Here is an 18,222-nt window from a genome sequence, read left to right as displayed (position 1 = left end):
GCTACCAGGAGATGTTTATAAATGCCTAGATATGCATCTACAGTGTCTTGAACAGCAGCTCAGAAGCCCCTCAAAGTTGCAGACTGAACTCTGACTGTGGTATTAAAAATGTCTCTGACTGGAAGGAATATCTGGAGGGGTGGTCCTATCTAAGGAAGACACACAGAATGATACCTGTTAATTAGAGGATGTATCTGTGTGGCAGTCTAAACAGAAATTGCTGCTATTGCTGCTGGAAGCCCATGCCGGGAATGGGATTCAACATCCCCCAGTTTTTAGCAAATGCAGATTCCCTGGTAGCTAGACGTAAGGAAGGAGGGGGGGGGGGGAATGCTCAGAAAAAAAAAAAAAAAAAAAAAAAGTTGCTTTAAAAATTCAAAGGTTTAATCTTTACAACACTGTTTTTGATCTTCCTTATCACAATATTACCCTTGTGCATCAAAGCACAACGCATGTTAAGTAGTTGTTACAGGTCTGGGCTGCCACAAGGAGATTTTTAACTTTAGGCATTGTTGCAATGTAATCTCATAAGAAAAGAGAAGTTCTGACTTCAGTAAAGAAGTGTGCTTGCACAAAAATGAGAGAAAATATCCTAAGGTGATTTATCTATTGCAAATCAGATTCTTTTTATAGCAGTATAAAAGTAAGTATAGAGTAAGGCTTGTGAATTGGCAACAATACTTCAAACGTCTCCAGATGGCACTGGAAAGGCACTCATGGGCCAAACAAATGAAGAATAAAACATTAAGGAAATCAATTAATTGACACATTGCATCTTGAGTCTCCTAACAGAAAACCCACTTTAAAACAGGAAATCCCACGGAAGTGTCCATGTTTTTCAGACATGATTCTGGTGCAAATCCACCTGTTCCTCCCTTTGCTTATTAAATCCAGTGATGTCTTCAGTTTTAACAGAAGAGCAAAATAGAAAACCCCAGCAAAAGAAATTGTTAAGTCATACTCAGTTTGCTATAGCACCAGGCAGGTGAGAAAACTCATTTTATACCTCAATAAAGCCATTCTCAAGCTGTGGTGGTTCTCCACATGACACCGGGTGGCATGTGGGCAAACTGCCACTCCAGTTGCCAGTGGCCTCACAGGTCCGCTTCTTCTCTCCCTTGATGTAGAACCCTTTGTTGCAGCTGTAAGCCACCACTGCTCCGAAGCTGTAGTTGGCCCCACTGGCATAGCCATTGCTAATGTGGGGAGGCTCTCCACAGCGAACAGGGATGCACTGGATGCTCAAAGGAGAAGGATTCCACTGGCCCCCTCGGAGGCACTCGATCTTGGCCGAAGTGTTCAGAACAAAGCCTTCCATGCACTTGAAGCTCACAACGGAGCCAGCTGCAAATCTAGCTTTACTAATGGACTCCAGGATGCTGTATGAGACGGTGGATGGCTTTTCACAGAAATCAGCTATGCAGTGGGGCATCTCCCTGCCCTCTGGAGGCATCCACTTCCCTTCTGCATTGCAAAGCAGCTGAGAGTTATCAGCCAGGCTGTAGCCATCTGAACAGAAGTAGTAAGCTGTATCTCCAAAGAGGCGGTGGCCACTCTCTGGTGATGCATTTTCCACATGGGGTGGTTCATCACAGGATACTGCCAGGCACTGCTGGTGACTCACACTCCACTCGCCACTGGCTAAGCACTCGATGGTTGCTGGGCCAACTAGTGTGTAACTGTGGATAAGGAAACCACACAGGCAGTCAAAAAGACAAGCACTGCCAAATGCTACCTAGAGTTTCCTGAAGCCCCTCCAGTACAAGCTTGCTTGATAGTACCCCAGAAGAGTAAGATCCTTTACAAAAGCTACGATTGACTTCAAAAGGAAAATTGTAAGGCCTACGTGACCATGGGTGAGGTATCACAATGAGAGATACCCTAGTACCCTAGCACACCTTGTGTATATTGCTTCTGCCTTGTCTGTTCATCTGATTACCATTCCTCCACTTCCATTTTGGTTGAAAAAAACTACAACAAACCTAGTATCGTACTGTGACAGTCTCTAAGTCCTCAAATAAATGATCCCACCAACAAATTCTTCCCCTTGAGCAGAACTGAATGGAGAAGAAAGAGATGAAAAGGCCAAAAGGCCTTTAATGCTCTTGGCAGTAATGCACTGGCACTCTTGTAATAACTTTTTCCTGAAAAAAAACCAAAATAACCCCCAAACCCAAAAAAACCCACAGTAAAAATTCTTACAAAAGCCAAGAACCATAATTAATGCTGAGTATTCACCTGGAGAGATCATCTTCTACAATGAAATTCTACCACACAATTACTGTCAGTGTACTGGGATGCAGTGACAAGCATTACTCCTTGCTGCTCATCACCTCACTCAAAACCCTGCTGCTTAAACATGCAACAGTACAGTCACAGTACCTGTGGCTATCTTCTTTTTCAGTTTTGAAATCTCTGTGGTGTGCTGTCACAGACAGCAAAGAAACAATAACTACTGCAAAGTTCCCAGTGACTCTTTCCAGCTGCAGCTGGAAACTGGTTGTTCAGATTTTGATGGCAACATCTGTGAAAGTACTTTTTCTTGTTTGCAGGACTTGTTTTCAAAGCCTCACGACTGGACTCCATAAAAAGAGCCTATTATGTGCTAATGTTTAATATGACCCACTCTATTTACTGTCACAGCTGTGACCCTCTTTAAGTTCTGCTATCCTAACCGATTTACAACATTTGCACAGTGGGGAAGCAGCTTTTAAAATCATAATACAGTCAAAGAAACTGAATAAGGATGCTTTGCTTCAATTATTTTTCAAATAATATTGCAAAGCCAGTTTATAAGAAAAATCCTAGCTTATAAATCTTTCTTTTTACATCACAAGCAGAAAATCAAATAGTCAATTAGGGCCTGACCTGACAAAAGCTCTGGATGCCTTCTCTACCTTATGGATAGACCAGTTTCAAGAAATTCAAGGAGACTGATCTGGTGAGAACCTTTGCACATGCTTATCTTTACAGCCTGTGAGCAGAGTCCAGCATAACATTCATGCTTGACATCATAAATACAGATTCTCGTCTTTGATGAAATATGGCTTGAAAAGGGCACTACAATGAGTAGATAGAAATCAAAGAAAAATAATGCATCTCAATGAACGAGGAGTCATAGTTTTAAGGAAGCAGAATTTAGAACACCAGAACACACAGTTGTTAAAACACACCAAACAGCTTTCCTATAACCTGATGAGATAGGGAATTCTTTATGATCAGGGCCTTGATTTTACCACAGAAATACTAGCTCTGTAGTAACTTCGAGGCAGAGGGCTTCCTATTGAATTGGTTTATGATTCCCTGTGACTCCTCTCAAGTCTCCTTTTTCAGAGTGTATTCAGGTGCTCTGAAACTACTTTAAGAAATGCCTATGTGTCCCACACTAACTTGGTAGCCCACAAAAGCATCTCCATCACATTTAATTTCCAGAGAGTTAAGATAAAAGCAGTAAAAATGAATTAGTGTGCAGTTACAAAAGACTGGTGAAGCAGCGTGCAAGTTTTACTCGTCCTGACTATTAGTCCACTTCTGCTAATCTACATACCCTTCCTTACACACGTAAGAGACTCTATTTCCGAAAGTATAGTTATTTCCATTGATGACTGCATCTTTGATGGCAGGAGGTGATCCACAGGAGACAATGTTGCAAGCTGGAGGTGTACTGTTCCAGTTCCCTGAAGATGCACAGACAAGTATAGAGGGTCCCTGAAGGCTGAGACACAAAGATCATTATTAAGGCTGCCATTTCAATCCAAGTGAGGAACGAAGAGGGAAAAAGGTGCTTTGCTTCTGACCTCCTGGCCCCAGTGACACCAAGGGGAGTTTCTCATGACTTCAGTAGAGGCCAGAATCTCACACTCCTATTCTTGAAAAAGTACTACTGATGCTGTCAAAAAAGCTGGTCTTCAGATTATTTTGAGAGAGAGCAGGTGGAATTCATACAGGCCCTCAATGCACTGTTCAGACACACACACCTAACTTCTGCTGTAGCTTTGCCCACCTCACTTACCTGCCTGCATCTGGACAAAGAGAATGCTTGCAGCAGGAAAATTCAGAAAAAAAATCAAACCTAAACAGTTCCATAGGAGACTGCTTACGTCAGGGTAAATTTGTTAGAGGTATAAGCAGATATCAGGACAGGCAGAAACCTGCACTTAAAACCACATCCTTGCATATAGCATTACTGTATTAATTTTTAATTGCAGCATGTTAAAAGTGAGTTTCCAGTGTAACTGCACACAAATGTAAAACAGAATAAAAGCCTAGAATAAACTACTTCCACAAAGATTTCAAAGAGTAAATTAGTAACTTCCAGAAGGTTCTTTCATCACAGGCATTGTAAAACAATAGCAAAAATAATATTGGGTATGCACTAAACTGTAGGGGTACGATAATCTTTAAAGACAAACGAGAACTTTCAAAAATAATGACTATTTATCAAATCTTGAATAACCTTGATGAACTGGTCCAATTTAAGATGAAATACAGAAAGTGCCTTCAAGATATGAAGAAGTATTTTTAAATTCTATTTTAGTATTTTGTCTTAGCAGTGATCCCAGCTTTGTCTCTTTGAGACATAAGTTAGACCTTTTAGCAACTATACTGCCTGCATTTGGCTCAGAAACACTCCTGCATTTACCTGTATCCATTGTCACAGGTGTATGATACAGAGGAAAGGTAGGTTGTTCCAGTGAGTCTGTATTTTCCATTGCTGATATCCTGTGGGATAGGACAAGTCACCATTTCACAGGAGGGGGGAGGATGATTCCACATGCCACTAGCAAGGCACAGAATTTCCTTTTCACCCACTAAGTTGTAACCATCGTTGCATCTGAGTTAGAAGAAAAGAAGTGCTATCAAACACAGAGCCTGTTATACACAATGTGCATACACAGCCATCATTTTTTTCATCCACACCTACATACACCATCCTTTTCTGCAGGGCACAGAAAGGTAGTACTGGAGTAAATATTCAGCTCTGCTAGTGAATAGCCACAGCTACAGCCAAAAGTCTTTGCATTACTGTAATACCATCTTGCTTCTCTCCTTCAGTTTAACCACTCTCTCAATTCAGCCATACTCTCCTTTGATTCTCAATCAATTATTAATGTAGTACTTCAAAGATACTGAATTCCTACCTGTACACCACCTTATTCTGGTATGTAAAATTTGAGCCCAAAATGGCACTATTCTCTGGAATAACTGGACCACCACAGGATACAGCTTTAAAAAGACAGGATCACAGGAAAGGTTGATAACAACACAAATAAAAAAAGAACACACAATCAGAATTTGCTTTTTCTCTTAAAAGGTTTAAAGAGGTTTAAAGACCTAGGTAACACTGGGTTCTTGATTTAGCTATAACTGACATTTAGGGCTCTTTACCTGAGTCCACCTGACTGAGAAATTGGACTAACTGGAAATAGGTTATTTGGAATTTTTATACAAACCACACACTTGACTGTCAAGAGGACTCCATATTCATCCGTCCCTATGGACAAAATAATTGTGGTTTTGACATCATCTTTGTCACTCCTTCATTTTACCTTATTGCTTCATCATGTTAGCTCTGGTTTTCTGAAGAAATTTCTTCAGTTATACCATGTATATGTACATGCACCAGCCTGCCCTCTCTGGTTGCTCTTTATTTACTGAAACACAGTTAATTAGCTTTAAGACATCAAGTTCCCACAAGTTCCTTGAAAATGGGAGGCTGGGTGGAGAAGAAAGACACTTTCAGTGTTTGCATTACAATGAGATAAATCTACACATTTGGCACTTCAGAGAATCTGAGTAGGAGAGAGCCACTATGAATACGGCAACTGTTGGAAAAGCTTCAACTGGTGCTTACGTCTCTGAAGACAACAGGGACTTCAACACTGAGACAGAGGTCTGCTAAGACAGGGTTTCATTAGCTGCTGCGGTCTCTAAAGGCTCTAAACTACTACTTTCCCCTTCCACCTAACACCACACATGACAATATGCATTCTTCCCAGGAACCACACCTTCGCAATATGGTATTGGGTGGCTCCACTCTCCAGATTCCATGCATGTAAGTTTAGTCACTCCTGCCAGATGAAACCCTTCTTCACAGGAAAATGTTACTTCACTGCCAACACCATAAGTGTCCCCATAAAAATGGCCATGCTCTGGATTTCTGGGATTCGGGCACTTCACTGGTTCTGAGGATGAGAAGAGAAATAATTAATAATATAACTATCAGATTTTATAAACAAGTTACATTAGATTATTCTTGGGAATTTTCTGAAAGCAGGAAGGTAGAGAACACGGAAACCACTCATTAGCAGTTTACAGCCTTAACAACTTTTCTCTGTTCTGTTATGTAAGTGACAGGCACTGACGACTTGCGAATGTAAGCTAATCTTGGTATGGAAGAGTCCTCTGCAAATGAGTTTGCATTCACTATCAGAAGCAAACACATCTTGCAGTCATTTTTCCCCTCTGTGAGGGAAAGCCCACTCCAGCATGTGTAGCCCCGAACAGGAAATCAACTAAGCTACCCTTTATCCCAACCTAACATAGAAACAGAGAATGGGTTGAAAGGGACCTTATACTTCATCTAGTTCTAAACCCCTTACCTATGCCACTGTCTTGTCTTCATGGAAAGTTACCTTGCTTAATGTTTTCACAGGCAGCTCAAGCCCTTGTCAGATGCCTGCATTCAATTATTTCTTCACTGAACAGCTTGCTCTGAGAAATGACACATTGTGGCCTTCCCAGCTATTCCGTGTATGTGCTCCACGTGCAAGAGGATTTTGCAGGTGTGTATGTCTCAAAGCAGAATCCCAAATGACAGCTGTGTTTCCAGGGAGAGGCGAGTTATCAAGAAACAAAAGGAGACACTTCATCACAGCTTCTTTCAGGTCAAAGTGACCTGCAGATGAGAGCATGCCTGTCCTGTCCTCCCCAGATACGAGTTACTGCCAACTGTCTTCTACAGTGAAAGGCAGGATACTGACCTATACAGAACCTTGGAAAGGCCTGCCTCATGTTTCTTTCCCATACCTGCACATTTTTTACCATCTCCTGTGTAAGGAGGGATGCAAGTGCAAACGTATGATCCATTTGTGTTGAGACAAGACGCATGCTCATCACAGTCTGATCCAACAGCACATTCATCAACATCTACCAAAAAGAAACACAAAGAAGATGTCTTCAGGGTGCTATTTACAGCAAGCATCTGCTTTAAATTTGTCTCACTGTCAAGAAGAATCCCTTTAATTAGTATAATTAAAACTCAATCCTATGTCAATCACATTTTTGATGCACTAGTAAAAATATTTACTATTTAAATTAATATTTATGCTTTCAAAATAATTTACTATATAGTATTGTGAAATATGAGAAAATCAGAGACCAATCCTATTAACCTTCAGTCAACACTTCCACAAAATGTATCCAGTTTCCAAGTAGTAAAACAATAGACAATTGTGCCTCATGTGCTGCTACTACCAGTTTGGACAGTCACTAGGAGAGAGGCCGCCTATATTGAACACCTGCTTGGGAAATCCTCTATACTGCAAACTTCCCACCTGTAAGACAGGAAAACAGCCCAGGGGGGAAACACTCTGAACACTACATATAATTACAGCCCCATCTTTGCTGAAGAGAATTACATTAGACTAGGAATAAGAAGTAGCTGCAGTTGCCAGAAAAGTTAAAATGAGTTCAAAATACATTAGTTATTATCATTAGCTATTTATACACAGTAGTGCCTTATAAATGCTGACTGATGATCTATGATCCATGTAGCTTGGTACTGTACAGCAAAAACAAATGAAAAAAAATTCCTCACTCCAGAATACTTCCTATCAGCTTTCAAATCCTGACTGTACAGAAGCATCCTTGGTATGTAAACAATGAGTCATAAATTGCAAAGGGTCAATTTCATGTTATCTAATTGATAAATGCAGGCATCAGGGATTATTCTTCATATAAATCAGAGTGTTAGAACAGTTCTTCATTTAAAAGCCCTGCTACAGGACAGCTACTGATCTTGGTATAGCATGAAGATGGATATGTGGAGCTCTTTGCCAGGGAGAGAAAAAAAAAGGCAACTTGGTTAAAAAAGCAACAAAATTTACTGAATTAGTGTGTTTATTCTTCACTGCTGAGTGAGCAGTCCAGCATGAAGGGAACCCAACAATGTTCTGAAAAGGAGCTACTTTCTGACATGCAGGATAAAACCTGCACATTAAAATCAAAACAGTTCTCAATCACAAAAGCATCAGGAGAATGCAAAGTGGTATCAGAGCAGAACTGGAATGACTGCTCCTCTCATAACGTCTTGTAAGGCAGCAGAAGAGTGGAATAACACAGAGAATCAGATCTGTAATAGAGTAAAAGGAATGTCCCAGGGCACAGGTGTACCAGGCTTTGTTAGCACGTGCCTGGAGTATGAATCAGAAAGGTAAAGGGTGGGTCAGGGAGCCAAAGCCACTCTTGTTTTCATTTTCCCCAAAATCTATTCTGCTTCATGAGAGACAAGGCAAGCTGGAAAGTGGGGCACAGGGGTTTTCCTTCTCAACACCATGCTTCCTACTGCACAGACATCAAACTATTTGATGCCTTGCAGCATCTGCTCTGAGCCTGGGTATAAAGTGCAAAGGGGTAAAGCAAAGAGAGCAACAACATATTGAGTCTGTTTGGAGGCTCTGGAGTCCAGGTAGAAACTGCTATGAAACCAGGTGGGTCCTATGCCAAAGTGAATTTTGGCAGAACTAAAAGACTGTTGGCATTCCTTTTGCTCATGTTGACTGAAAAAAATATGTGCCATTCCTACACAAAATTAAGAGTCAGATCAAACACAAATTTTGGCAGTTGTTACCCTACAAATTGTTAGGTATGACTCAGACAGCACCAGTGCAAGTGCAACTAGTTAGTGGGTTCCAGCAGAGATCTGCTGAAAACATGGCCCTAAAAGAACAGCCACACTCAGTCCTCTGTACGCAGTACAATGCTGCTGTGTCTCACCTTTCAGCTCCTGAAGCTGCATCTGGTACATCAGACCCATCTGATCAGGAAGTTATGGTGTGGCAACTATGTCATCTGTGTTCACAAGTGCCCTCCCTGCCTTCCAATGCTGCTGGCTGACAGATGCATACGACTGAATAATAAACTCTCACAACAGAAGAGGGCTCAGAGGAGACGGGCAAAGGTGATCTGCCCCATGAAGCTCAGGGAATAATGCATGATGTAACTGACCATCGCTGTTACAGAGAAGCTGACTCAACACAAGGGGATGGGAAGGTGGTCTTTGTTTTAAGTAAACAGCTATCAACCAGTGTATCAACTGGTGGTGTAAATACATTAAAAGAGTGCAAACATCTCCCTGAGTGAGCCGCACCAGCACGGGGTGAGGGGGAATTGAATACGTGGCTCAGGCCAACACAGGGTATAAAAACCAGACAACTGGGAATGGGCTTCGCTGGCTTTAAACCCATTTATTCATTCCTGGCTACTGAGGACAGCTAGCGTCATGACAGAGACCATATTATAGACTGATAATGGGAAACACGTTGCTATTGTGACTGAACTGTATATTGCAATTGCTATATTGTGCTAAGTATAACTTGCATTTATTTGTATTGCATTATGCAGTACATGTTTTATCCCTCTGATAAGTCAGAAATCCTGTGTAGCATCAACTATATTCAAATAAATAAACTTGATATTAAACATTCCACCCTCCATGCATGGAACACCTAAAAGTATCTGGTCAGGAAGTATGGGACACTGAGAGTGTGCTGAAGCACAGGGAAATGTACAGGTTAGAAGCATAGAATGCAAGAACTCTAGGGCTAAATGAACCTAGGAGGAAAGAGCCTGGGAGTGCAATGAAGGCTTATTAAGTACAGGATGTGGGGCATACGAGAGGACTGACACAGAAAGATGTCAGAATGTCGTTTTGATGTAATATAATGCTGAGCACAGTATTTCAGAAAAGTGAATATTTTGCAGTGATTTCTGAGACTCTGGTCAGTCTTCACAATTTCAAAATGAAAACCCACCAAAACCCAAGGGCACGGGAGAAGTGCACAGCCCATGGCACCCAAGTGTATGGTACACCTCACCAAGGCAAGATCGTGAAATGCTGTTCCAGCTCCCATTGTCCAGGCACAGCATCCTGGAGTCACCCAACAAATAGTAGCCATTGTTGCAGTGATAGGTGACGGTACTGCCAGCAAAAAAGTCCTCAGCTGAATAATATCCGTTTTCTAAAGGTGGAGGCACTCCACAGCTGATTCCTGCGACATGAGTGAAAAGAAAGCACAGACATTAGCAGAGCTAGCACAGATCAACTTCATAGTTCCACATGAGAGCCATCACTGGAGATTCTTTCCTCTACAACTGTAGAATCCTGTCCACAAGAGGGCGCAGACCTTTCCTGATGCTCATTGAGTGGATTTTGTGGAGGCGCTTGTTTTGTAGTCGGTTATCAATCATGAGCAGGACTCTCCAGCTCCTATTCTCCTAGCTCTGGAGGAGCCATCCATCATTTGAGATCTGAGCAGATGCCCTTCAATCACAGCACACTACCCCTGATAATCACTGATTCTTGGTGAGTTTAAGGAAAAAAGGAAATGTAAGCTTGCCTCCATGGAGGTCCCCGTTATTTCCATTCACTGAAAAACAAGCTCAATGTTACTGTGTTTGAACATTGCAAAACTAGCTAACAGATTACTCCTAAGAGGTTACAGTACTGGTCTGAGACCAGGGAGAAATGAGCAATGAGAGAAATTGGAATAAATAAGTCCTTCTGATCCCAGCTGTGCCAGCAGAAGGCATCATTATACCTGCCTGCTGGAAGTTGCTATTTATCCTATGAGAGCTGATTCTGTGCATCTTCATTTCAATCAAGATGAGATGAACTTATTCCAACAGCTATAAAGCTCATCTGTCTAACTACATGGGTTGTAGCAAGTCTTGTAGCAAGCTATGTGCAAGGATCACACAAAAATATACTGTTTATAATAAGTGTTTAGAGCCCATAGTAACTGAAGCCAAGTACTTGCTACAGAGGGATAGAACTGAAGAACCTGTAATGGACAGGCTGTCAGCGGATGGGGACCTGTGGTTTTGGGGATCTCTGGTACAGGAAAAGGATCCTGGTAGGTGAAGGCAATGATGTCAATGAGCCTGATTCATCAGTAGAAGAACCTTTTCTGTACCACACCTTCCACTATAAGCCCTGTAGTTCTTTATGCAGAAAATAGCTATCTTCAACTGCCTTTAATTCGCCATGTTCCTGTGAAACAGGCTGAGCACTTCTAATTTCTGACAGAAATACCTGCTACCTTTAAAGAAATTACTCTGTAACATACTTAAAAACAGAAGTTCTAAGTGATGCTTAAAAATCACAGAGATACTGTAGAATTTCCTGTGCATCTTCCACACTCCTGATGCCACTGCAGAGGAATGCCTGGAGTATCAGACTGTGGATCCAAATAGACTCATTTCTGCCATGGGCATTAGAAACTGACTCAAAAAGGTGGCATCATCAGGTCATGGTTTGATCATGGTATAGTTCCTGCTCAGTAACTTTAGCTTTAAGCATGTATGCATATGCTGTAACATGGATGGATTCAAGTGTATCACAGCTGCAGGATTATCAGGCCATGAATAATGATAGGGTACAAATAAGAACCAGGATTTCTTAACCCTGCCAGACGGCTAAGACAACTCACTTTCACAACGGGGAAAAGGCCGTGTCCACTGTCCCAGGTTAAGGCAGTGTTGAACAGAGTTTCCTACTATCTGGAAGCCTGGGTCACAGGAAAGGCTCACTTTTGATCCTGGCTTTAAATCAGCAGAAGAGGCCCGCAGATGTGGTACGGATCCTTGCAAAGAGGGACAGTCTGTGGACAAAACACATGCACACAGTAAGATATATATCTATGTGCTGAAATGAATAAATTTGTTTTCTAATTATTTGATCCTGTGTAAGTTTACTTATGAGAAAGCTTTGGGAAGTGTTAATGTATGCTACATTCTGCTCAGGTTCAAAAGGTTTTGAGAATCATCAACATATAACATCAGAAAAGGAGTCTGTAGGAGAAGAGGTAAGGAGGCAGGAAGTATTTTAATACCTACTATATTTTTAGAATAATAGACAAGAAAAAATTCTTTCTGGCCCCACACCATCTTCACTCTTTCCCCATCTCAGTTCAGGAAGCAATAAATCTCTGTCAGAAATTCCAGTGAACTTCTGTTACAAAATCCTGGAATTCGAGGAATGAAGGACTGAATGTTCTAACGGTCAAATTATCAAAATAATTCATTTAAGGTTAGTAGGGCAAAGGCTGCAAGCTAGCATATTTGACATCATAAAAGTGTCTTATAATATTGTTCAGAAAAAAAGGGTTCTGAAAATAAAGTTCTAACCAGCACAAAATATACTCTTGTAATCTATCTTCACTCTTCCAACAACTCCTGGCAGGAAATCTGGCCAGGCTAGTACATTTCCTTTTTGGAGTTCTTCTGGACAGGATGTAGCCAGAGATTTTACCTATGGATTTAAAACAGTTGATTAGGTGCTGTTTAAAGACCATGTGGGAAAAAATTGTAAAAAATATTCCTTCCCCATCTACATGCAACGCTAGAAAAAATCACTGAATAAGCGATGTTTATTCCTCCTAGCACATGATGCTTCTGGCTGAACTGCTTGTTATTCTATACTTACAAGCAGCTAGCTATGGACAGGCATGTGCTGAGGCAACACATGAAGGAATACAAGTAAAGTGTAACACAGTTCTTGAAACACAATTGGGTTTGTTAATGTGAAAGTAAATGTGTGTATTTATGTCACACAAAAGGCAGATACGAGAATGCAACCTGAAGACAAAACTTGATTTGCAGAAAAATGTCAAATAGGAGCCAAGAGGAATTTGACGGTGAAGATCTGCATTCTGCAAACTCTGCTAGGAACAGAAATACAAAAAGGAGCAGTTTAATATAGCTGCTGTTTCCAGGACACGAGTTCTGTGAATTCAATGTACTAGGCTCTTCAAAACACTGCAGGCAAGGCCTACCCACACCAATACTAACAGCAGTACTGGCATTGCAGGACAGGGCCACAACTAACCAAGTACAGAAATAGGAATTACATAGGCAAAATAAAGATAGGAAAAAAAAAAAAGGAACACACTGTAAGATCAGCAGCAGATTACTATCTTGAGAGCAGATCTGGTCAAATTTCTTTGATGGAAAAGTTTTCTGTTTAAAACATGAGTTCTTTAATGGCACCACTAGGGGTTTCTTTTGCATTCTTACTGCAAGAAAATGAAATACCAATGTGAATCCTCAAGCTATGTCAGTACAGTGTTCTAATGCAAAAATAAAAAAAAAAGTTAATAAAGTGAAAATATTTGTGCTTCTCCACTGTGACTCTGAGTCACATTACTCATAGTAATGACATCATATTTCTGTCTGGCCACCAACAGAAGGAACCTGGGGACTACAATACCAGATGCAACAATGCTTTTAAGCTATTCAGACACCTGTGTAAACTATATGCAATAGTAAGAATATGCAGATAGATCCTTAATGATGGGATGTCACATAAATATTCCGTAGCGGTTCCTTGGAAGGAGCTCAGACGTCCTGACACCGGTGTTTGTAAAAAAGAAGGCTGTCTAGTGCCACTGGCTGCTCAGGGAGATTTTGCTACATAACAGTGTTGTAGAACTGCAAATGAGAGACGAGAGCTTTGAATTCACTCAGCACTGCCTTTGCGAACTGTAACTCCAGGAACAGAAAGGAAATGTAGACCCAGAAGGTGACTGGGATTATGGTGCATTATTGGAACAGCACTCCTCATTACGTTTCCCCCTGTCAGCGTAGATGCCATTATATCTCAGCCATGGAACTGCTGAAAAAACCACATGTGCCCTGAGGAGGATAAATGTGCAGTAAAGTGGTAATTAAGGACTTCCTATTCTTTTAAGATATCAGGGAGGGAAGTGGTTTATGGAAAAAAGATGGTTATTCAATTTAGAAAACATGTAGTAATTAGGCTACTGAGACTACTTCCTACTCTTTGGCTCTTCCATGCTGCAGGGACATTCCAGTAGTTCCTTGGCAGGGAGAAAGGAATGTCACCTTCAGCAGTGTGAAAAAAAGAGCAAAGATGAGCAGCCCAGTGGGCTGTGTACATCTCAACACAACCAGCCTATCCATCAGTAGATGTAGCATGGCTTCAGGGCACAACTAACTGGTTAGAAAGCACAAGAGTGCCCAGTTCATGTCAAACTGTATTGAAACTGCACTTTTCAGTGCAGACAGTTTCAGACACAGAAGGGTGTCTGGCTTCTGTCAAGTCTCCAGTGGACTACCAAGAATGATGTGCTACATTGTCCTTTGTCAGAAAGGAAGGTACACCATGACCCGCAGACTGAATCATTCTCACATTTCCCCTACCCTGAATGCTAGTGAGGTGGATCAGACTGTTCTAGGGTCAGCTTAGCTGGAGAAGAGAGCAATCTGCTCTGTTTATTCTGAGTCTGTTCCAAAGATTTCACTTCAACAGTATGTGCTGGTGAAAACTGCTTAGGCCAAGGGCTGTAAACAAACTGCTAGGAATCTGCAGGGAAAGTGCGAGAAAGGCAGGTTTGGGAATCAGCCCTTCCAAGCCATATGATGGGGAATGGAGAGCCAGAAAGGACCTCACAGTCCCATAGACCACTCATATTTCTATTGTTGTGTGCTCAGCAACCAAACAACCAGACTGTTGGATTGTCTATAGAAAATTAATGTGCAAGTGGATGAGCAACTGAAGTACACAAAGAAAAGTCTTAAGAGTAGACTTTGCCTTATGTTATTCTTACTGGACAACATATCCTGTCACCCTGCTTTCCTTCATGGCTGAGAATAGGAAGGTTAAGACTTACTGAACAGTTCCAGCTGGCCACAGTAATCCTGATAAGAGACAATAATAGTGATTTACTATCCTAAGCTCTGAAAAGAATGAGGTAATAATTTTATAGGAAGCTTACTTGGCTCAGCATCCTGCCTGGTCTCACATCTGTCTTTCCAGATAAGTAATAAAGATACCACAAATGAAGGGCAGGATTTTCTTCCTTGTCCTAATTGTACTGCACTTGAAGCAAACAGGAATTTAACCAAGCCCATCACTTGATTAGACAGGTCACTATTGAGAAAGACTCAGAAAATTGCACTTAATGTCTTCAACAGTGTGTTCTGTAAAACCACATGTACACTTACGAGCTTCAAAACTGCTAGTGAGCAAAACCCTTAAGATTTTGACTTGGCAATGCAACAATTAGTGACCCCAAAAGCCAGGAACAGTAGCAGATTGCTGGACAGTTCTGAACCTAGCAGAAAGACAAAATATCAAAGAAAAGGAGAAAGAGAGAGAGGAGACACTTGGATGCTTGAAGCATCTATTTTCTGTTCATTATTTATTTGGATCATGGCTAGCAAATCTCCAAATAGTGGTAAAACTTTAAAAAGGAGAACAGCAAAACCTTTCAACCCAAAGACCTTTTCTCCAAGAAATGCCTCTAACTTTGAACATTAGTCCTTGTTATTCTAGCGTTACTAACAGTTTAATCATTTCTGACTTCAGGATTGAAATACTAGTGACCAGGAAGTGGTGATGGAGTACACTGTCATCAGGTTTTCAGATAATACCAAACTGGAAGGCCCAATCAGTATACTCAAAGGCAGAACTGGATCCACAGGAACCTTAACAAGCTGGAGGAATTGGCCAACACAGACCTCATGAAATTCAACAGGAAAAACCTCTTATTGATACAGGCTGGGGAAAGCCTGGAGACAGAGGAGCTCTATGGAAAAGGACCTAGGGGCTCTGGCAGGCAGAGAAGAGTATCAGTCATCTGTGCACCCTGGCAATAATAAGGATCAACATAATTTTTGGCTGTGTGAATAGGGTCACAACCAGAAAATGCAGGAAGCTCTCTTCTCAGTGCTTGTTAGACCATGCCTGAAGTACCACATTGCATTTTGGGCTCCTCAGACAAGAAAGACACTGACAGGGTGGAGCAAGTTCAGGGGAGGGCATCAAAAAGGAGATGGAATGGAGCATTACCCCTTTAAGGAAAGGCTGTGGGACCAAGGCTGGTTCAGCCTGGAGCGAAGACATCTAACAGCAGCCCCCAGTACCTATGGGGAGGTAATCAAGTATACAGAGTCGGGCTCTTCACAGCAGTGCACGGTGGGAGACAGAAACAATGCTCATGAACTGAAATGGGAGATCCCAAATGCACGTTAAAAAATTATAAAATCACTCTGAGGATAACTGAGAACTGAAGCTTGTCTCCACGAGAAGTTGAGCAACCACTGGCCTTGCAGACATCTTTTGATCTACACTGATTTCTTAACTCTGTGAAAGTTTATTGACGAACCTTTATTTTTTGGCACGTAAATAAAAACAGCCTAATATTTAGTTACTCTGCCCATTCAGACTTTTCATAATGTCTAATGCATTCATAAATTCTGATGCCTCCCCTCTGAAGTTTTACCAGTGACTTCACACAGCAAGATGAGGGAATTATAACCTGTAAAACAAGTCCTTTGCTAATTTCATTGGGTTTTCTCCCTGTTCTAACAGGATTGCTAGCTTTTGTGCATGCCTTCACTTCTCTTTCAAAGCTACATAATATAGAAAGGCTCAGCCAAAATAGAAGACAGCTCAGTGTTGATTTTATCACACCTTTACTTACTGTGCTAAGATTATTACCTTAAACCAGAGCTTCATCTGGTCCCCACTGACTTCTGTGGGAATACAGGTTTATCCAGTATGCTAACTTGGAATGCCTTTTCAAATGTTCATCCTAAGCTCAGAGCCCTGTGCTGAAACACTGCAGTAAGGACTCACCTGCTGTGGAGACAGAACATGGTCCCAAATGTTGAGCTGACTGATGGAGCCCACAAAAGATTCAGCTGGGTTGAATCCTTCTCCTTTCTGATCTTGCTCTTGACCCAATACAAGTGCACCACCACCTAAGCTCACAGAGAATTAGAACAGGGATAGGAAACAAAGCCTTATGATAAGGATCCACACAGGAAGACTAAAAACTACCAAAACAGAACTTTTGCTATGCTGTCTTACTAAGACTTTGTAGTGCAGGAGATCAGCCACCTCCAACAAATTCTCAGTAAACCTCTGGGAAGCCTTATCGTAGGCTGAGGCAGTTATCACAACAATTTGGAAGTAATTTTGAAGTACATATTAATACTAAACTCACGCTGATGAGAGGCAGAAACTTTACATGGGTGCTTCAGGAATGGTATTGGCTCTAAAAGACCATTTTTAGCTCCATTTTTTGAGGCGTATTACAGAGAAATGAGCAGGTGGTGCATATTTTATATTTTTTATATACATATTTATATATATTATATATATATAAATACATTTTATATATATATATAAATATATTTTATTATATGTATTCGACAAAGCTCAGAAAGTCAGAACAAATTTGATCCCAAACCCTGAGAAGCACACTGGTCATTAGACAGTCAACGTTCCGACATGCCATACAAGTTAAATTTCCTCTCCTTAACCAGTAGCATAGGTGATACGAACATGCATTTTCTAAGCCACAGGTTGTGAGGACAAGGGCAAAAAGTAATGGAGACTGCACAGTTCTTCAGGTCTTTTCTCTGGAGATAGCTCCAATGTAACTGGGAAAGACAGGGGCAAGCATGAGGTGTGCAGACTAAAATGCTTCGCACATCCATATTTTTTATTTTAATATGAATAGTTTTTGAAACTCTCTGTAAATTCTGATGGTAGTAGTATGAAAACAGAATAAATCCCAAATCTCTTTGCAACAATTTAATATCAGGCTTTTCACAGCTCTTCAATGCTGAAGGTATTCCTTTTCATGTTTTCTGATCTTACCAGAAAGACCACTGGTCACAGGAAACAATGAAATAGCAACCCCCAACTTGTTAGAAAAAATGCAAACATAACTTTAAAAAGATGTCTAAAAGTAACAGGAGAAGCCTAAGTCAATTAACTCTTAGCACATGTTTGTAAGGGAAATGCCAGTTAAACTTCAGTTAGTAGCATACAAAACCTATTCTCAAAAAGCCATTCCAAAATCAGAGTAGCACAGGCTCCTTTGTGGACTAAACAATCACCCACAAAACAAGTTACCTACTAGTTTACCCTAGAAATGTGCACTTTGTCTTCAGTGAAGTAGAGAGAAC

General features: G+C 41.1%; 1 protein-coding gene across 1 annotated transcript in view; it reads right to left on the bottom strand.

Annotated features, from left to right (window-relative positions):
* Positions 1-18,222, bottom strand: part of SVEP1 (sushi, von Willebrand factor type A, EGF and pentraxin domain containing 1) — a 133,307-nt gene that overhangs the window by 34,557 nt on the left and 80,528 nt on the right. The window contains exons 28-37 of the mRNA XM_062604470.1: positions 16,883-17,007; positions 12,409-12,532; positions 11,712-11,882; positions 10,098-10,271; positions 7,030-7,149; positions 6,009-6,185; positions 5,142-5,226; positions 4,643-4,834; positions 3,548-3,715; positions 1,007-1,679 (exon numbers count right to left, since the gene is read on the bottom strand). Of these exons, the coding sequence (XP_062460454.1) occupies positions 1,007-1,679; positions 3,548-3,715; positions 4,643-4,834; positions 5,142-5,226; positions 6,009-6,185; positions 7,030-7,149; positions 10,098-10,271; positions 11,712-11,882; positions 12,409-12,532; positions 16,883-17,007 (2,009 nt within the window). The remainder of the gene's footprint in view (positions 1-1,006; positions 1,680-3,547; positions 3,716-4,642; positions 4,835-5,141; positions 5,227-6,008; positions 6,186-7,029; positions 7,150-10,097; positions 10,272-11,711; positions 11,883-12,408; positions 12,533-16,882; positions 17,008-18,222) is intronic.

This window comes from Pezoporus occidentalis, unplaced genomic scaffold, assembly GCF_034315485.1.
Source record: "Pezoporus occidentalis ecotype Australia unplaced genomic scaffold, CSIRO_AGI_Poc_V1 ctg86, whole genome shotgun sequence".
NCBI classification, from domain to species: domain Eukaryota; kingdom Metazoa; phylum Chordata; class Aves; order Psittaciformes; family Psittacidae; genus Pezoporus; species Pezoporus occidentalis.
The sequence above is the reverse complement of the archived record's forward strand: the minus strand, read 5'-3'. Positions and strand labels throughout refer to the sequence as shown.